Source organism: Histoplasma capsulatum (assembly GCF_000150115.1).
Source record: "Histoplasma capsulatum G186AR genomic scaffold supercont2.15, whole genome shotgun sequence".
In the NCBI taxonomy this organism is placed as follows: domain Eukaryota; kingdom Fungi; phylum Ascomycota; class Eurotiomycetes; order Onygenales; family Ajellomycetaceae; genus Histoplasma; species Histoplasma capsulatum.
The window spans coordinates 7383-21258 of record NW_025544815.1 but is presented as its reverse complement, the minus strand read 5'-3'; the positions used below and the strand labels follow the sequence as shown (position 1 = coordinate 21258).

Genomic DNA, 13876 nt, shown 5'->3' with positions numbered 1-13876 from the left:
GTCTGTGTCGCTGGGTCAAGTGGGGTCGCTGGATGAACACCATTTCTCTCAGCCCCAGCCTCAATTCCCAAAAGATATCGGATAATCCGCAGGTGAATAAATGGGTGGATAGTTACTTGGGGATAGGCGAGTGGGTGATGGATCAGAGCGTGGCAGTATTTGGCTCCAGCGGGTATTTTGAGAGGAGACGTTGAGTTTAAAAGACGTGTGTTTTTGCTCACTTTTTTCTTTTTTACTTTCTCCTTTGGGGTGGGGGTTCTTTTTATTTTCTTGCTTTTCTATTTTTGATTTTGGGGAAGATGAGGGTGATGGATGGTGGATTGATGGGTGGATGGCCAGGATTTCCCTTCCATGTATGTGGACATGCATTGGATGCCATGAAATCTCGTGCAGGAATGCAGATGTGGGGAAACACCGATTACAAAATTTTGTGGGGTAGGAAGAAAGGGGGAGAGGGAAACGATGCGAATGGCGGGAAGCGCGCCTCGCCTACCCACAAGGCAACTTGAGGCGCAATGAAAAGCCAGCCAACCAACCGAGATTCCACTCTTCTACGCTCTCCTTGGAACACCGCCATACGGCTGCACAATATAAAATGGAATGAACAATGACCGTTAGTTGGGCTGTTGTTGAGAAATGTATGATCGAAGATGGACAAGGATATCGACAAAACAAAATCGGAAAAAGGAGGTGGACGGCAGCGATATCTACAGGCAACACGTGCCCTCCCACCGGGCGGCATTCTCCCTCTCCATCTCTGCCCACACCTCGTTTTTCTTCCGCTTCAGCAAAGCTTCGTCTCCTAGCGCCCCTTCCGTTTCCATTTCCATCGCATATATGTGCCTGGACAAGCCAAAGAGATGGACGCTTAGATTGGCGAATCTATGAGGTGGTGTTATGTTTTACTATGGGATATTTTGCCATTCTCCCCTTTTTCATTATCGTTATTATCTCCCCTTCCCGTAGCTTCTCCTCTCTTCCCCATTGTTTCCTTTGGTCGTCCATGGATCCTTTTTTCTCTTTTTGTAGGTTGGGTTGTTGGTTTGTTTTTCTTTTTGTTTTTCCCTCAGCCCTTGTTGTATTAGCTGTTCATCCTCAGCTCATTGCTATACTTCCTCCTTGATTATATATATTATATCCCTCTCTATTATGAAGTCAATTAAAATTCAGGTCTAATCAAAGTGTGGTCTCTGGAAATGCTGTGAAGCGTGGTAATATTTAATGTGTTGCCATAGAGATAGAGCAGGAGGTGAAGTAAATACACACACATAATACACCAGACAACAACCCTGATAACAACACAGCAACATCTAAAATTATTCAGTAGAGAGCTTCATAAACTCACAACCGGGAAAACCAGACTCTCGCCTGAACATGACATGACTTCTCAGGTCTTGTGGTCTAGTGGTATGATTCTCGCTTAGGGTTCACCCTAAAGCATCTTGTTTGCGAGAGGCCCCGCGTTCGAGTCGCGGCAAGACCCTGATGTTCGTGATATGTTTTTCTCCTTCCTTCTTCTCAATTTTTGATTTTGATTTTTGATTTTTTTTTTTTTTTTTTGGATGTGAACATTTTCTGTGATTCCAGTTGGTGGCGGGTTGCTGGCATGATCAATCAAGTTTTTGTTTCGCTTTCAAAAATTCGGATTGTAGGGTTGACTTCCCCAAATAAATCTGAATCAATAAATAACTTGGGCAAATTTCCTTGTTCGATATCTTGTCGTCGATATTGCATTGCAAAATGGAACATCAGACGGCGTAGATCTTTCAAAAAATCCTCGATTTTATACGTGATGATTCTAGCCATCTATCAAAGGTAGAAGAAAGACAGGGAAAACTCGTCGACCTATCATGTAATATACAGTACATACAAGCATGAAGATACATCTGCAGACACCGGTTCCTGGCCGACTACTCGATCCAATGCCGCATGCACACCCTTGCCGCAAACCAAACAAAAAAAAAAAAAAAGAAAACTCCATTCCAATGCGACAAAAAGTATAAAAGAAGGAAGGGAAATAGAAAACTACCAAAAAACGCTCCACAAAGCGTCATTCAAACCACTCTACACAACGCGAGTCCCCCGGTCATCTTCTCCACGCACTCCCTCGCCTCCAAAATTCCCTGATTAGTCGACAAAAACAAACACTCCCCCGGCAACCGCAGCCCCTCGACCGTCTCCCGCTTATTGCCGCGCACGATATCTCTCAACTTGGGCACATCCAGCGTCAGCCGCCGCGTCGGCTTGCTGACCATCGACATCTTGCTAAGGACCGGGTCGCTCTGCCAGTACTTCAGCCCCAGCCAGAGGCGGCGCGATGCGACGTTTTCCCGCGTGACGGGCTCGATGGGTTCGAGCTCGTCGTTGGCGGCGGGGATCTTGAGGAGGATGTGTTGGGGCGGCGGGGTGCGGCCGGCGAGCACGACGGTGGAGATGAAGCCGGCGTCCCGCAGGGCGAGGGCAAGGCGGAGGTGTAGCTTTGTGTTTGGAATGGAGGTGATGGCGAGCCGGGCTTTGGAGGCGTTTGTGATGGAGGAACAGACGTTGGCAAGGTTGGAGAGGGACATTGTGATGGATGGTTTTTCTGTTAGATTTGCCTATGTGTGTATGGCAGAGGGAGAAGAGGCTATTGGCCTCGATTTGGGTTGGGTGCTCCTATCGCTGGCTGCTTCGAAGGAGAGCTTTTTGTTCAAGTGCTACTGGGGGTGTTCCACTGAGAAAGGGGAGTTAGTTGTATATGACGGGCGGGGTTAGAAGATGTAATTGGCTTCAACAAGACACTTACTGATACAATCAGGTAGATATTTGTTTAAATGCATTGAATTCTCGTACCTCCTATCTTCTGGAGGTAAATTCTTCGGATAAATTTGCGAGGTCTCTCCACGTGATTTATCATGTGACCTTTTCTCGACCTCCGTGACTGGCTTATACTCAGCCCCGTCGTGCTTAAGCGCGGGGTTCGACTGCAACTTTCAAGCATGCAGCGGGTGCATGGCTGGCACCATGACGGCGGCTAGCTGTCCCTCCCAGAATGCCCGCAATATAAGTTCGTCGTCGTCCTTCTCGGACTTCTTGTTCTCTTCTCCTGTTTGTCCAGCGTTCAGAGCGCGTATCTCGTATTTACTCCCCTCCATTATCGCTTGTTTTACCTGTCCTTCGTAACATCCGAGATAGTCACATACCATGCCTCCCCTCCCCAATGAAGTGTGTTTACTCACCGTGTAAGATCATGCCATCACCCGATAAGTTATATGTGACTGACAAAATATCAGCTTTGTTGACGTTCACTACTACTTTTCGGCTCCCACGCCACGCCCATTGCACCACCGCTTCGATAAAGGCTCGTATCTCTACATCTATCATGACGCCGCGCAGAACAAGGCAAGAATGGAGATCGCAAACCACCCAGGGATGCCCGAGCAGGATGCTTTCTGTGGCTGTATGTCAAAATTTTGAAAGTGTCCAGGGTCGAATATATATCCCCCAATGCTAACGAGCGTGGGGTTAACTTAGCATTGGGAGCTGTTCATCTACGCAATTCGGATAAATTCCCCACTCTCTGCACTTTAATTGTAGATGCTCATCGCCAGAGTACATCGGGGCCATCAATGCCTTCAATCGTTGACCAGAATGAGTGGCTGCTGCTCAACATCGACCCTCGTGATGAAAGCAGGGCTTTTCTTCGACTTCATACCCTAGATCTCTATTTCTGGACTTCGGGCGACGCAACACTATTTTTGCAAAATGCTCGTAAACTCCTAGCTCCTGCGCAACTCGATATTATACCCGCGTCTCAGCAGCCCCAGGCGCATGAAGTTGCGATGAGCTCCGTAGTCCAGAAGCTGGAAAATGTAGCGATAACCGACCCGGCTTACCACAACGGTCAGACGAGAAACTCTCGCACTGAGGCTGTCCCAATACAACAGCCACAACCACAGCTGGCAATCCAGAATTTTCCGCCTCCGCCTACCCAATCAGCGATATCGGAGCCCGTCAGTCCCTTAGAAGCGCCCAGCGCCCAGCCTGTTTCCAAGCAAGAGGAAGCACAGATTAACTACACTCCCATTGCGTACAATCCATCTGCCCCTGCGGCGCCAGAGCCCATTAAACTACGCGAACAAACGCCGCCACCGCCAGATGGGGTAACCGGAACAGGGCTTGCCGCAGCCGCCGTATCGGACAGTGGGCAAGCATTCGCCCCCCCGCCAATGTCTCCCGGGTTTCCCCCTCCCCCACCCAATCAGGCTCCGGGATATGGACAGTATGCATCCCCCCCTCCAACAGCCGGTTTGGTCCACACGTCCTCTTTCACTTCTCACTCTTCGGGACAAAACCACAACCAGTCTGGCAGCATGTCGTTTGCACCGCCTCCTACCGCCGTACAGGCACCACCATCAGTTCCAGGGGTTCCAGGTGCGGTACCGTATACACCACCCCCACAAGACCCAAATACACACTTGTTCAGACAGCAGAGTTTTGGACCGCCACCCGCATCGCCTCACAGCTCAGCACATCAACATTACCAGGGGGGTTATGCGGATTACCGTCCTGGCCAAGCTCCTCAGCCTCCACAAGCTCCAATGGGCGGATACTCGAGCTACTCCTACGGCCAGTCACAGCAACAGCCGCCTGGTGGGAATATATATGATGTTCACCACCAGGTCTATCGGCCAACGGAAGCCGAAGGCAACGCGAACTACATAAAACAGGGGCAAAGACAGTCATCAAGTTCCCTGGGGAAAGGTGTGGGCAAGTTTCTGAAAAAACTTGACAAGCTTTAGAGCGTCCTTCTAATAAGAGCCCCATCTCGCTGTGGGATGATTAGCTACTTTGTTTAGCTACTTTCAATGCGCCGAATCCGAATTTGTCTCACCTATTCTGATGGATCTCACGTTTTCCGAACGGATGATGGGTAAAATTTGTATGAACTGTTTTGGTTATTTTCTTTTACTTTGGTGTATTTGTTCTGACACATTTGTCCCGCAACACTTTTTTACGAACTTGAATGATACAGACGCTGCTCTTCATTGCCTTAGTGCTTAACATCCATTTTGTCCCTGTTTTGAGTATCTGGCTCTCGTATCTAGCATTTGCAATTGAATTCCAACAAATCTTTTTGTTCATTATTCACCAGGCGCTCTAAGGGAATAGATTAACTTCAAGCTGAATAGCTAATCTCCTCATGGACCCTTTCCCAGTCGACAAACATCACCATTGACGACGGCGATGCCGCCAAGCTCCCAAATATTGAAAGGATCCTTTGCCATCAACGGCCCCAAAGCATCCAATCAACTTCTGACTTAGGTCATGGAGCCTCCTGTGAGCATGAGATAATTGGTATTTCGCCATGGGTGGTCATGGCTTTGTCTAGGGTTGCTGTATTCCAGAAAATATATCAGATTTTCTGTCACCTGGAACTCCATATCTCCCGTCTCATCTGTGGTCTTCTATCAGCCAGTTAATAACGTTGGTAACGTTCATATTCGTTTAGCTTTTTAACCCTTACTCACATGTCGCATATAGCTCCGCTGGCAGCACGCATCACCTCCACAGCTCGCAAAATAGCGTGTGAGGAAGATAGTTTGTTTTTCCTTCTCTCGTCCCTCAGAGCGCTTGTTATTTTGAAATTGTCAACCACGTCTTTAACCAGGCCGGAACCTTTTGAGACGGCTTCCATCGGAGTTAATCGCCAAGGTGTCTCCAGACAAGGTTTCTTTAGAATGAAATGGCTGTGTATAGACGGCTACCCAACAGTGTTGTCGACAAGGACACAGCTAAGAATCCGCGGAAGTCCTCTGCTTTTCACAAGATCTCGCAGATATGACAAGCTCTAATACCAACATTGCCAGCGCCCCGTCAAGTACTTATATCAAATGTTATTGCTGCGGTGGGAATTGCACACCGCTTGCCACGGGGCCCCGCCGGGACCTTGGAGACTTGTTGAATAGAGGCACGACTTCGGTGGGCCACCCCGGCGTGTGGTACACCCTTTGTTGGCTAAGCCTGCATTCCTTAACTATCGCGAAGGCGACGTCTCCGCAAACCCCCCCTTGCATGCGTAAACACGCCTGTCCTACTGTTCCGACCCTAGCTTTTATCCGCAAATATTTGGGAGAGAGGGGGGAGCCGCCTATTCATGGGTATATATCCTCTTTCCAAGAAGCAGAAACCCTCAGAATGCTTCCACTTTCAATTATCAGCTGGCCATCTTCTTCTGCCGTTCACAGGCACACTAGCTATTATAGAACAAGAAACGTTTCAAGAGGACGGACGATTCAAGGCTGAGGTTGAGTTTGTTGGCTCGTGGAGTGTGTATCCTTATTTTAAACGTGGGTTATTGTGCTTCATAGTATTGAGAGGGGTCGGCCTGTTTGCGTTGAAGTACAATCCCTGCGTAGAGCAGAGTGTGTCTAAGAGGGGGGGGGAAGATATGTATTAGATTGAGGCCGTGATGAATTCTATAGGAACTAACGGCATGATCATGGGTTGATTTAAGCAGCAAAGCTGCTCCTATTGTTTTTCCTTGTATTATGACCCAGGAACGCTAATTAGTCCATGTGAATAAAGATCATTGAAACCAGGTCCTGAGTCAGAGTTATCCATTTCCATTTCATGCATATATCAACACACACCCCTTTCTTGCAATGTTCTGTCATAAACACAATATCTACCCTTAGTGATAGTGATTCAAATAGGGTGCATAGTTTCTCACCCCCTCTGCAAACAGAGAAAAACACCCAGAAATAAACTGACACATGGATATTTCATCGCACTCACTTTTATTAGTTATTATCAAACCATCATTTGTAAATAGCTTGACAAAATCCTCCCGGGTTCAAACACCGTCGCCACTAAACCTTATATAAAAATTCCTCGGATTTTGCTCCGGTCAACGAAGTATCGGGAAGATGGCCGAGTGGTTATGGCGCTACGTTCAGGTCTTGGCATGACGAATCACCTGATTCGATCATCTGGGCTTCGTAGTAGGGCAACCTGCGTGGGTTCGAGTCCCACTCTTCTCAGCATATGTTTTCTCTCCTTTTTTTTTTTTTTTTTTTTGCTCTCCTTCTACCCCTTTTATTTACGTGGAGGTAGGTGCTCTATATTCTCTGTTTTTTATTCGTGTATTTCTTTTGGTTGTAAAACTACTGAGCCTTTTGTCACCCTTGACTTATATAGCTGATAAGAAAAGAAAGAGTATTCGATACAGCTAACTCAACCCGTTACATATCCTTGATACTATTATGAAGCGTTGGCAGAGATGGGATTCAAATCGTGATTTCTGTGTCTCTGCGGAAATGATTGTCAGTTGTTTAGTACTTACTTATAGAGGTTTTCTGTACAAAGGCTCCCACTGCGCTATTCAACCCACCCACTGACTTGCCAGTAGAGAGGAACGGTAGAGAGTTGACAGTGAATGAAGGCTCAACCATTGACAGTATACTATACACTTGACACCTTCATATGCAAGTGGAAAAGATTGATAATTTAATATCTAATTCAATTCAATTTAAAAATTTTGCTATCTCAACAAATCGAACCAATAGAATTGAAAATAAGAAACATCAAGATTTAAATCAAATCCGAATAAAACTAAGAATCAAACATGCCAAAATGGACCAAAAACACTTAAATGTTCGAGATAAAAATGAAGAGAGAAAATCGATAAAGCTGAGAACACAGAGAAAGAGAAGAAAGATATATTTAGTACGGTAAAATTTTAAATTTCCAAAGATGATAAAGATAGCAGATAAAAATATAAGAGAAATGAAAACAGTGAAAAGGCAAAATAAAAATAAATAACTGTAAAGTAGCAGAGAAGACAAAATGTCGAAGAATGAGCGATATGATAAAAAAATGTGAAAAGTAGATAGAATAATCATTCTTTTCTCATTGCTTTATCATATACTAAAGCCTCTTTCACAAATGCAAAGTTAGTTTGAGCCATTGTGAAAGAATAGAATAGAACGTAAAGCTTTCAAAATAAAGGGTACATGATGTGGAGAATAAACCGTGTATTGCTCAAATAGTAAAAGAAGAAAAAAAAAAAAAAAAAAAAAAACCAAAGAAACAACAATACTCCTGGTCACTATTTCAATGTGCGCAGCGTAAAGCCAAGCAAAAGCAGAGTCAAATCAAGGGCAGAAAAACGGCGGCGCAATGCAAGCATGCAAGCGATATGCATACCATCATACAAACGGCCAATTTAAAAGGGGTATTGTATTGGTTGAGTGAAGCTTAGAGTAATATTGGAGGGGAGAAAGGTAAGAAACATAAAAAAGCAATTATGTTAAAAATAATTATATTGGTGATGATGATTGATCGAAAAGAAATCGAAATGAAATTGAGCTTATATGAAGTGAAAATGGCGCTTGGAAGGATGCATGACGCTGTTCTTGTTCTTGTTCTTGTTGATGTCATAACCTATATGAGAAAGGTTGAGGGCTGCGTATGAAAACTTGAGCATACAGGATAAGCTTGCAACCCCTAGCCCTCCTGGACGAGTAACTATCATAGCTCGACGTGCTCAGTAGGTTCAGGTAATGGGATTCCTGCAGGATCCACTTCGATGATGGACACGTCTGCTTTATCGGGCAAAGGACCTGGGGTGGGTTCAGTTGCAGCCGTTTCGGGGAAAATTGGTTCGGCTGCAACTGGCCGGGGCTCGGGCTCAGGGATGGCTGGCTCAGGTTCGGCCACTCGCTCGGCTTCAGGTTGAGGAATTGGCTCGACTGCGACGGGTTCTTGTCCAGCAACGGATGGCCCAAGCTCAGCATCAGGGTCAGGTTCAAGTTCCCGAGTTGGTTGAGGTTCGGGATTCTGGATATTAGTTTCAACCTCAGCCACAGTGGCACTAGTATCAGTCTGGGTGCCATCCGGTTCCGGCTCCTTAAGAGGTTCCACATCCCCATTTGACGACAGTGCTCGCGCAGGGTTGGCAAGGATCTTCTTTTTCGACGAGGGCGGAGTTTTCGCTGGTGCATTTGCACTGACATGACTACTTGCACTTTCTCCACTTTTCCTCCGAACCTTTGGTGGACCAGAGCCTCTGGGTGGGCTTTTGATTTCAATCTTCTCATGCATCTTGCTTGCAGAACTTGCAGTAGGGCGCATCATTCTCGCCAAAAAGGACTCATCAGGGGCCCGAACAGCTCCAACATTGCTGACGCGAGACCTTGGTCTGTCGTGAGCTGTATTTTTCTGGGGAGCAAGGGAAGATGCTCGTTTGGCCGGCTTTTGTGTAGCAGAACCTATTGGACCAGTGGATTTTGATGAGTTATTTCGATCACTTCTCAAACTAGAGGGTTTGCGAGTTAGGTTTGATATACGTGTTCCCGCTTGACTAGCCGGGCGGCCATCAACGTTTGATTTCGCAGCAGAAGACGCTGTTGGTGCTACCATTGAATTTGGAAGACGGATAGGTTTTGTTGGAGATCTTGTGCGGGATCTGTTAGTTGCAGGAGGGTTCTCGGAAGATGGCTTTGCGATTTTGTCCCGGGTGGATGCTGACGACAAGGGCTTTGTTGTGGCTTTGTCCGCTGCAGGCTGAATGGGTTGTTTCGTAACTGCAGCTCTAGGTCTGTCTGTCTCCTTTGGTGTAGTTTTAGCGATGAGATTAGTCATTGTAGTTGGTGTTCTAGGAGTCCGAGGGAGCGGTGATTTCAGCTCCTTTGTCGAAGACTTCTTAGACGTGGCATTATTAGCATCATTCCCGACAACAATTTTTGCCGGACGTGACGACTGGTTCATAGATGGCTTCGATTTCTTGGTTGCAGCTTTATCAGCAGATTTTCCGTTCATACGAGCAGCGGTAATTGGTGCTCCCTCTTTTTCCTGCTGCATATTTTCTTGTGGGCCGCCCTTGGATTTGACTTTGCCCGAATCTTTCCCTTCCGTCGTAGCTGCAACCATTAAAATGTCTTCTGAGGCCGATTGTTTGCCAGGTGTAGGGGAATCCATGAGTCGAGACGGTAGCTTTGCAGCCCAAGGCTTATTGAGGTTCCCGCTACCCAGGAGCCCGCCATTATTGTTGTTGTTGTTGGCATTTGTATTACTTTTATTCCTGTTATCAGGGGACGAGGATGACAACGACCCGCTCATCACAGCACCTTTATCTGCACTGTTGCTCGAAGATGTCGTCACGGACCTCTCAATGGGGCTACCCACATCATCAACGCCACTAGAGATGGTTCTGATAAGCTTCCCAGGGGAATTATTGGCGCTGCTATTGTTATTATTTGTATTGTTGCTGTCCAGATCCGCCGCCTTCCTCAATCCCCACATGGGAGGACTGCCAGATTGGCCAGCGCGTTCGACGGCCACGAAGCTTGCTCTAACCTTAGAGAGAGGGCGGACAGAGCCGGGGCCATCCTGATCGATTGGGGAGCGGCCCCTCGAAGGGGGTGAAGTTGATGAACTGTTATTATTGTTCTCAAATCGGGCCAGGAGACTCCGGACACCAGTCTGGGCCCGGCTGTCCGACATGGTGGATGACCAGGAAGATCAATAATCAATGCGTGAGCCAGCCAGCTGGTCGGTCAATAGCGCGGAGGACGGGGGGTTGGATTGCTGGCGAAACGGTAGGTAGAGAGTGGATACATGCAAAGAGGTGATGTGGACGGAGGTTGACGTGTGCTTGTCTGTAGAGAAGACGCGGAGACGAAACAGATGGAGGAATAGTAATACAGGGCGATATTTCCAGGACAAGGGAGGTTGGTGAAGGAAGTAATTGTGAAACAGGCGACAATGCGACGTTGGAGCTGAAGTCGAGGTTGAGGAGGGAGGATGAGTGAGGCGGAAACGGGAAGGGAGCAACAACGCGTAGGGGGCAGGTAACGTGACTGCGCTTGTGGCAGTCGACGACGAAGGGAAGACTCAATAGCCAACAAACGCACGATTGAATGGGTAGATACTGAGCTAAATGCTACTCTGGAGATGACAAAAATGGATGGTCCTTGGGCTCAATATAAGAGTATAAAAATATGTTGGTGATCGCCAACGGTGTTCTTTGCCTTGTGTTTTCTTTTTCTTGTGTCTGCTGCAGGCCACAGTGCGGTGCGCATATTTACAATGAAAGGAAATAAATAATACAGAAAAAAGGGGCTTTGCCGCTGGGTCAATGTTACACCCATCAACGGCCAGATATAAATAACTAACGAGTGACAAGTAATCATATTATCTCCACTGGAATATATATTTGGGAATCAAGGCTCAACTGGTCTGTTGCCTATCTCCCTTCACCACTCGCATGATTCTGGCAACTTGCATACCTCAATTATATTTCCTCTTAAATAACTCCGTGACTTGCCTGAATGGAGAATTGTTAGGTGTTCTCAGACGATATCGAGTTGAGCAGAATATGGACGCTGGCTCAAACCGTCGTGCAATCTGTCCAGTGGTGTTTGCCCTGAAACCTGACGGGCGTTTCAAACGCCACTGATGATAATGTCATCATTGCACGGTTTCCTAAAAGGATATAACTACTTACTAGTAGTTTAACGGCACAAACGCGAGTTCAGGCGAATTAACCTTTTATTTTATTTCCTCACAACGGTGATAAGAAAATCAATGTAATAAATTGCCCAACCAAAATCGCCCGATCAGGAAAAACGTAAACACAGGGATGTTCCAAAGTGCATACAGAAGAGTCGACCTCACTAAGTAAGCCATCCAACCTCATTATATAATCAAACCTCACTAGCGCAGCCTGTGCACCTACCCTACCTCCCACAGTACAACTAATCATTTGATAATTGACTTACAATCAGCAAGCAGATCTATCACACACAGAAGCTCTAAACAATACAAATACTAGAAGATAGCAGAACTTAAGAAGACTGTAAGTAAAATATTGATAAAAATGAAAGAAAGAAGCTGAAAATTTGATGATTTTTGATGAAAAACTGATGAAACTGATTTATGTTGTATTATAGATCAGCTATAAGAAATACTTACAAACTATTGAGATAGAGAAGCTAACACTGCTCAACTACAAGACAGTAATTGATTGAGAATCAATTGAGAGTTGATTGTCAAAGAATGTATAGCTAATTTATAATATATTAGATGAGAGAGATGATTTATATTAAGTATAGAGAAGTGTTTTGTAGAATTTCAGAATGCATGAAAACAACAGTAGTATTAATTAATTCTCAATTGATTTCAAATTACTTGCTAATTGATTGCAGCATCAGTTTTTCTTTATCAATAATTTTCATTATTATATTGCAATATATACAGAGATTGATGTTTCTGAGCAGAAGAGTGATCATATTTCACAGAAAATTATTGATGAGACTGTTAGTAAATATTTTCAAAATAATTGTTAACTGATTTCTGAGCAATTCTCAATGAATTGATAATTGATTCAGAGTTCTATAATACTATCACTATAAATATAACTATATCTGATGATAAAAACAATGCTGCTTCTATATCAAAGTTTCTATAATAGAAAGATAAAACTGAGATAAGAAATAATTCTTGCAGAATTGATTTGATACTGATTGCTAATTAATTATCAATCATTTATCAAAAATATAAAAAAAATAATGAAAGATATAAGTATTGTTGTATCTTGCAAGAATTGTGCTGAAGCTGAAATTGATAGATTTGTTTAATTGATTTTTAATTAATTATGAACTAATTGCTAATTGATTAAATAGATTGCTGCAGAGATGTAAGTATTTATTCTGTTTTTAATTATTTTAATTATAATTTTCTTATAAATGATATTGTATAAGTAGTTAGAAATTGATTTTAAATTAATTCTTAAATAATTTATTCAGTTTTATACTTTGTTTTTTAAATTAAGTTGTTTTTTGTTTTTCAAATTAAGTTTTTAACTTAAAAAAATTAAAAAATGAATTGATTTTAATTTTATAAATTAAAAATTAGTAAATAAAATTGATGTAATTAAAATAATTTTTGTATTATTTTTAAAATATTTTTTATAATTTTTTATAAAAATATATTTAAATTAAATTAAATAATTAAATTTATATAAATTTTTAAAATATATATTAATTATTATTATTATTATTATTATTATTATTATTATATTTTAATATAATATTTATTTAATTTTTAATTAAAATTTATTAATTAAATAATAATAATAAAATTTTATATATAAATAATTTAATTTTAATTTAAAAAGATTTTATTAATTTATTATTATTTTTTAAATTTAAATTTTAAAATATTAAATTAAAAATAATATATAAAAAATTTATTAAAAAATTAAATTATTAAAAAATTAAATAAATAAAATTATTATATTATAAATATAAATATAAAAATAATAAAAATATTTTATTTAAAAAGTTTTAAATAAAATAAAACTTTATAATTATTTAAATAATTAAATTATAATTAATTAATATTTTATATAATAAATATAATAAATTGATATCTATTAGTAATTAATTTATATAATTAACTCTCTATTATATATTTATATATTTATATATATTTATAAAGTTTTTTTATATTTTTTTATAATTTTATTCTATAATTATATATATTTTAATACTGTAATAATTCTTCTATTCTGTATTTTTTCAGAATATAATTTTTAATATTTTTTCTATTTCAATTTCACTATCTATAAAGTTTTTTTATATAATCTCTTTTTTTAATTTTTTTTTAATTAATTTATAAACTATTATTAAAATAGTATTAAATTTATTAATAGTATTATTGAAATAAATTATATAAATATAAATAGTAGTACTGAAATTAGCTGTTTATATTATAATAAATTTTTAAAACTCTATAAAAATTAAATTATAGTAATTATTTATTCTAATCTAATATAAATATTTTAATACAGATTTCTTATAATAAATTATATAAATAATATAAATAATTAAGA

The 13876-nt window shown here is 41.8% G+C and overlaps 3 protein-coding genes and 2 non-coding genes across 5 annotated transcripts; 3 read left to right on the top strand and 2 right to left on the bottom strand.

The window, feature by feature from the left end:
- The first annotated feature begins 1390 nt into the window (after window positions 1–1390).
- HCBG_11074 lies at window positions 1391–1483 on the top strand. Its single transcript has one exon. It is a non-coding gene; the product is annotated as a tRNA-Pro (tRNA).
- A 571-nt stretch (window positions 1484–2054) lies between these two features.
- HCBG_08240 (40S ribosomal protein S8) lies at window positions 2055–2567 on the bottom strand (the record flags this gene model as incomplete). The annotated part of the gene is made up of 1 exon (XM_045435289.1): window positions 2055–2567. The coding sequence occupies one exon, from the start codon at window positions 2565–2567 to the stop codon at window positions 2055–2057; it is 513 nt and encodes a 170-aa protein (XP_045283781.1).
- A 616-nt stretch (window positions 2568–3183) lies between these two features.
- Window positions 3184–4781, top strand: HCBG_08239 (uncharacterized protein; the record flags this gene model as incomplete). Its single annotated transcript, XM_045435288.1, has 3 exons — window positions 3184–3221; window positions 3273–3439; window positions 3514–4781. The coding sequence occupies 3 exons, from the start codon at window positions 3184–3186 to the stop codon at window positions 4779–4781; spliced, it is 1473 nt and encodes a 490-aa protein (XP_045283780.1).
- A 2121-nt stretch (window positions 4782–6902) lies between these two features.
- On the top strand, window positions 6903–7022 carry HCBG_11073. Its single transcript has one exon. It is a non-coding gene; the product is annotated as a tRNA-Leu (tRNA).
- A 1489-nt stretch (window positions 7023–8511) lies between these two features.
- On the bottom strand, window positions 8512–10485 carry HCBG_08238 (uncharacterized protein; the record flags this gene model as incomplete). The annotated part of the gene is made up of 1 exon (XM_045435287.1): window positions 8512–10485. One exon carries the CDS (start codon window positions 10483–10485, stop codon window positions 8512–8514), a length of 1974 nt encoding a protein of 657 aa, XP_045283779.1.
- Window positions 10486–13876: the final 3391 nt, after the last annotated feature.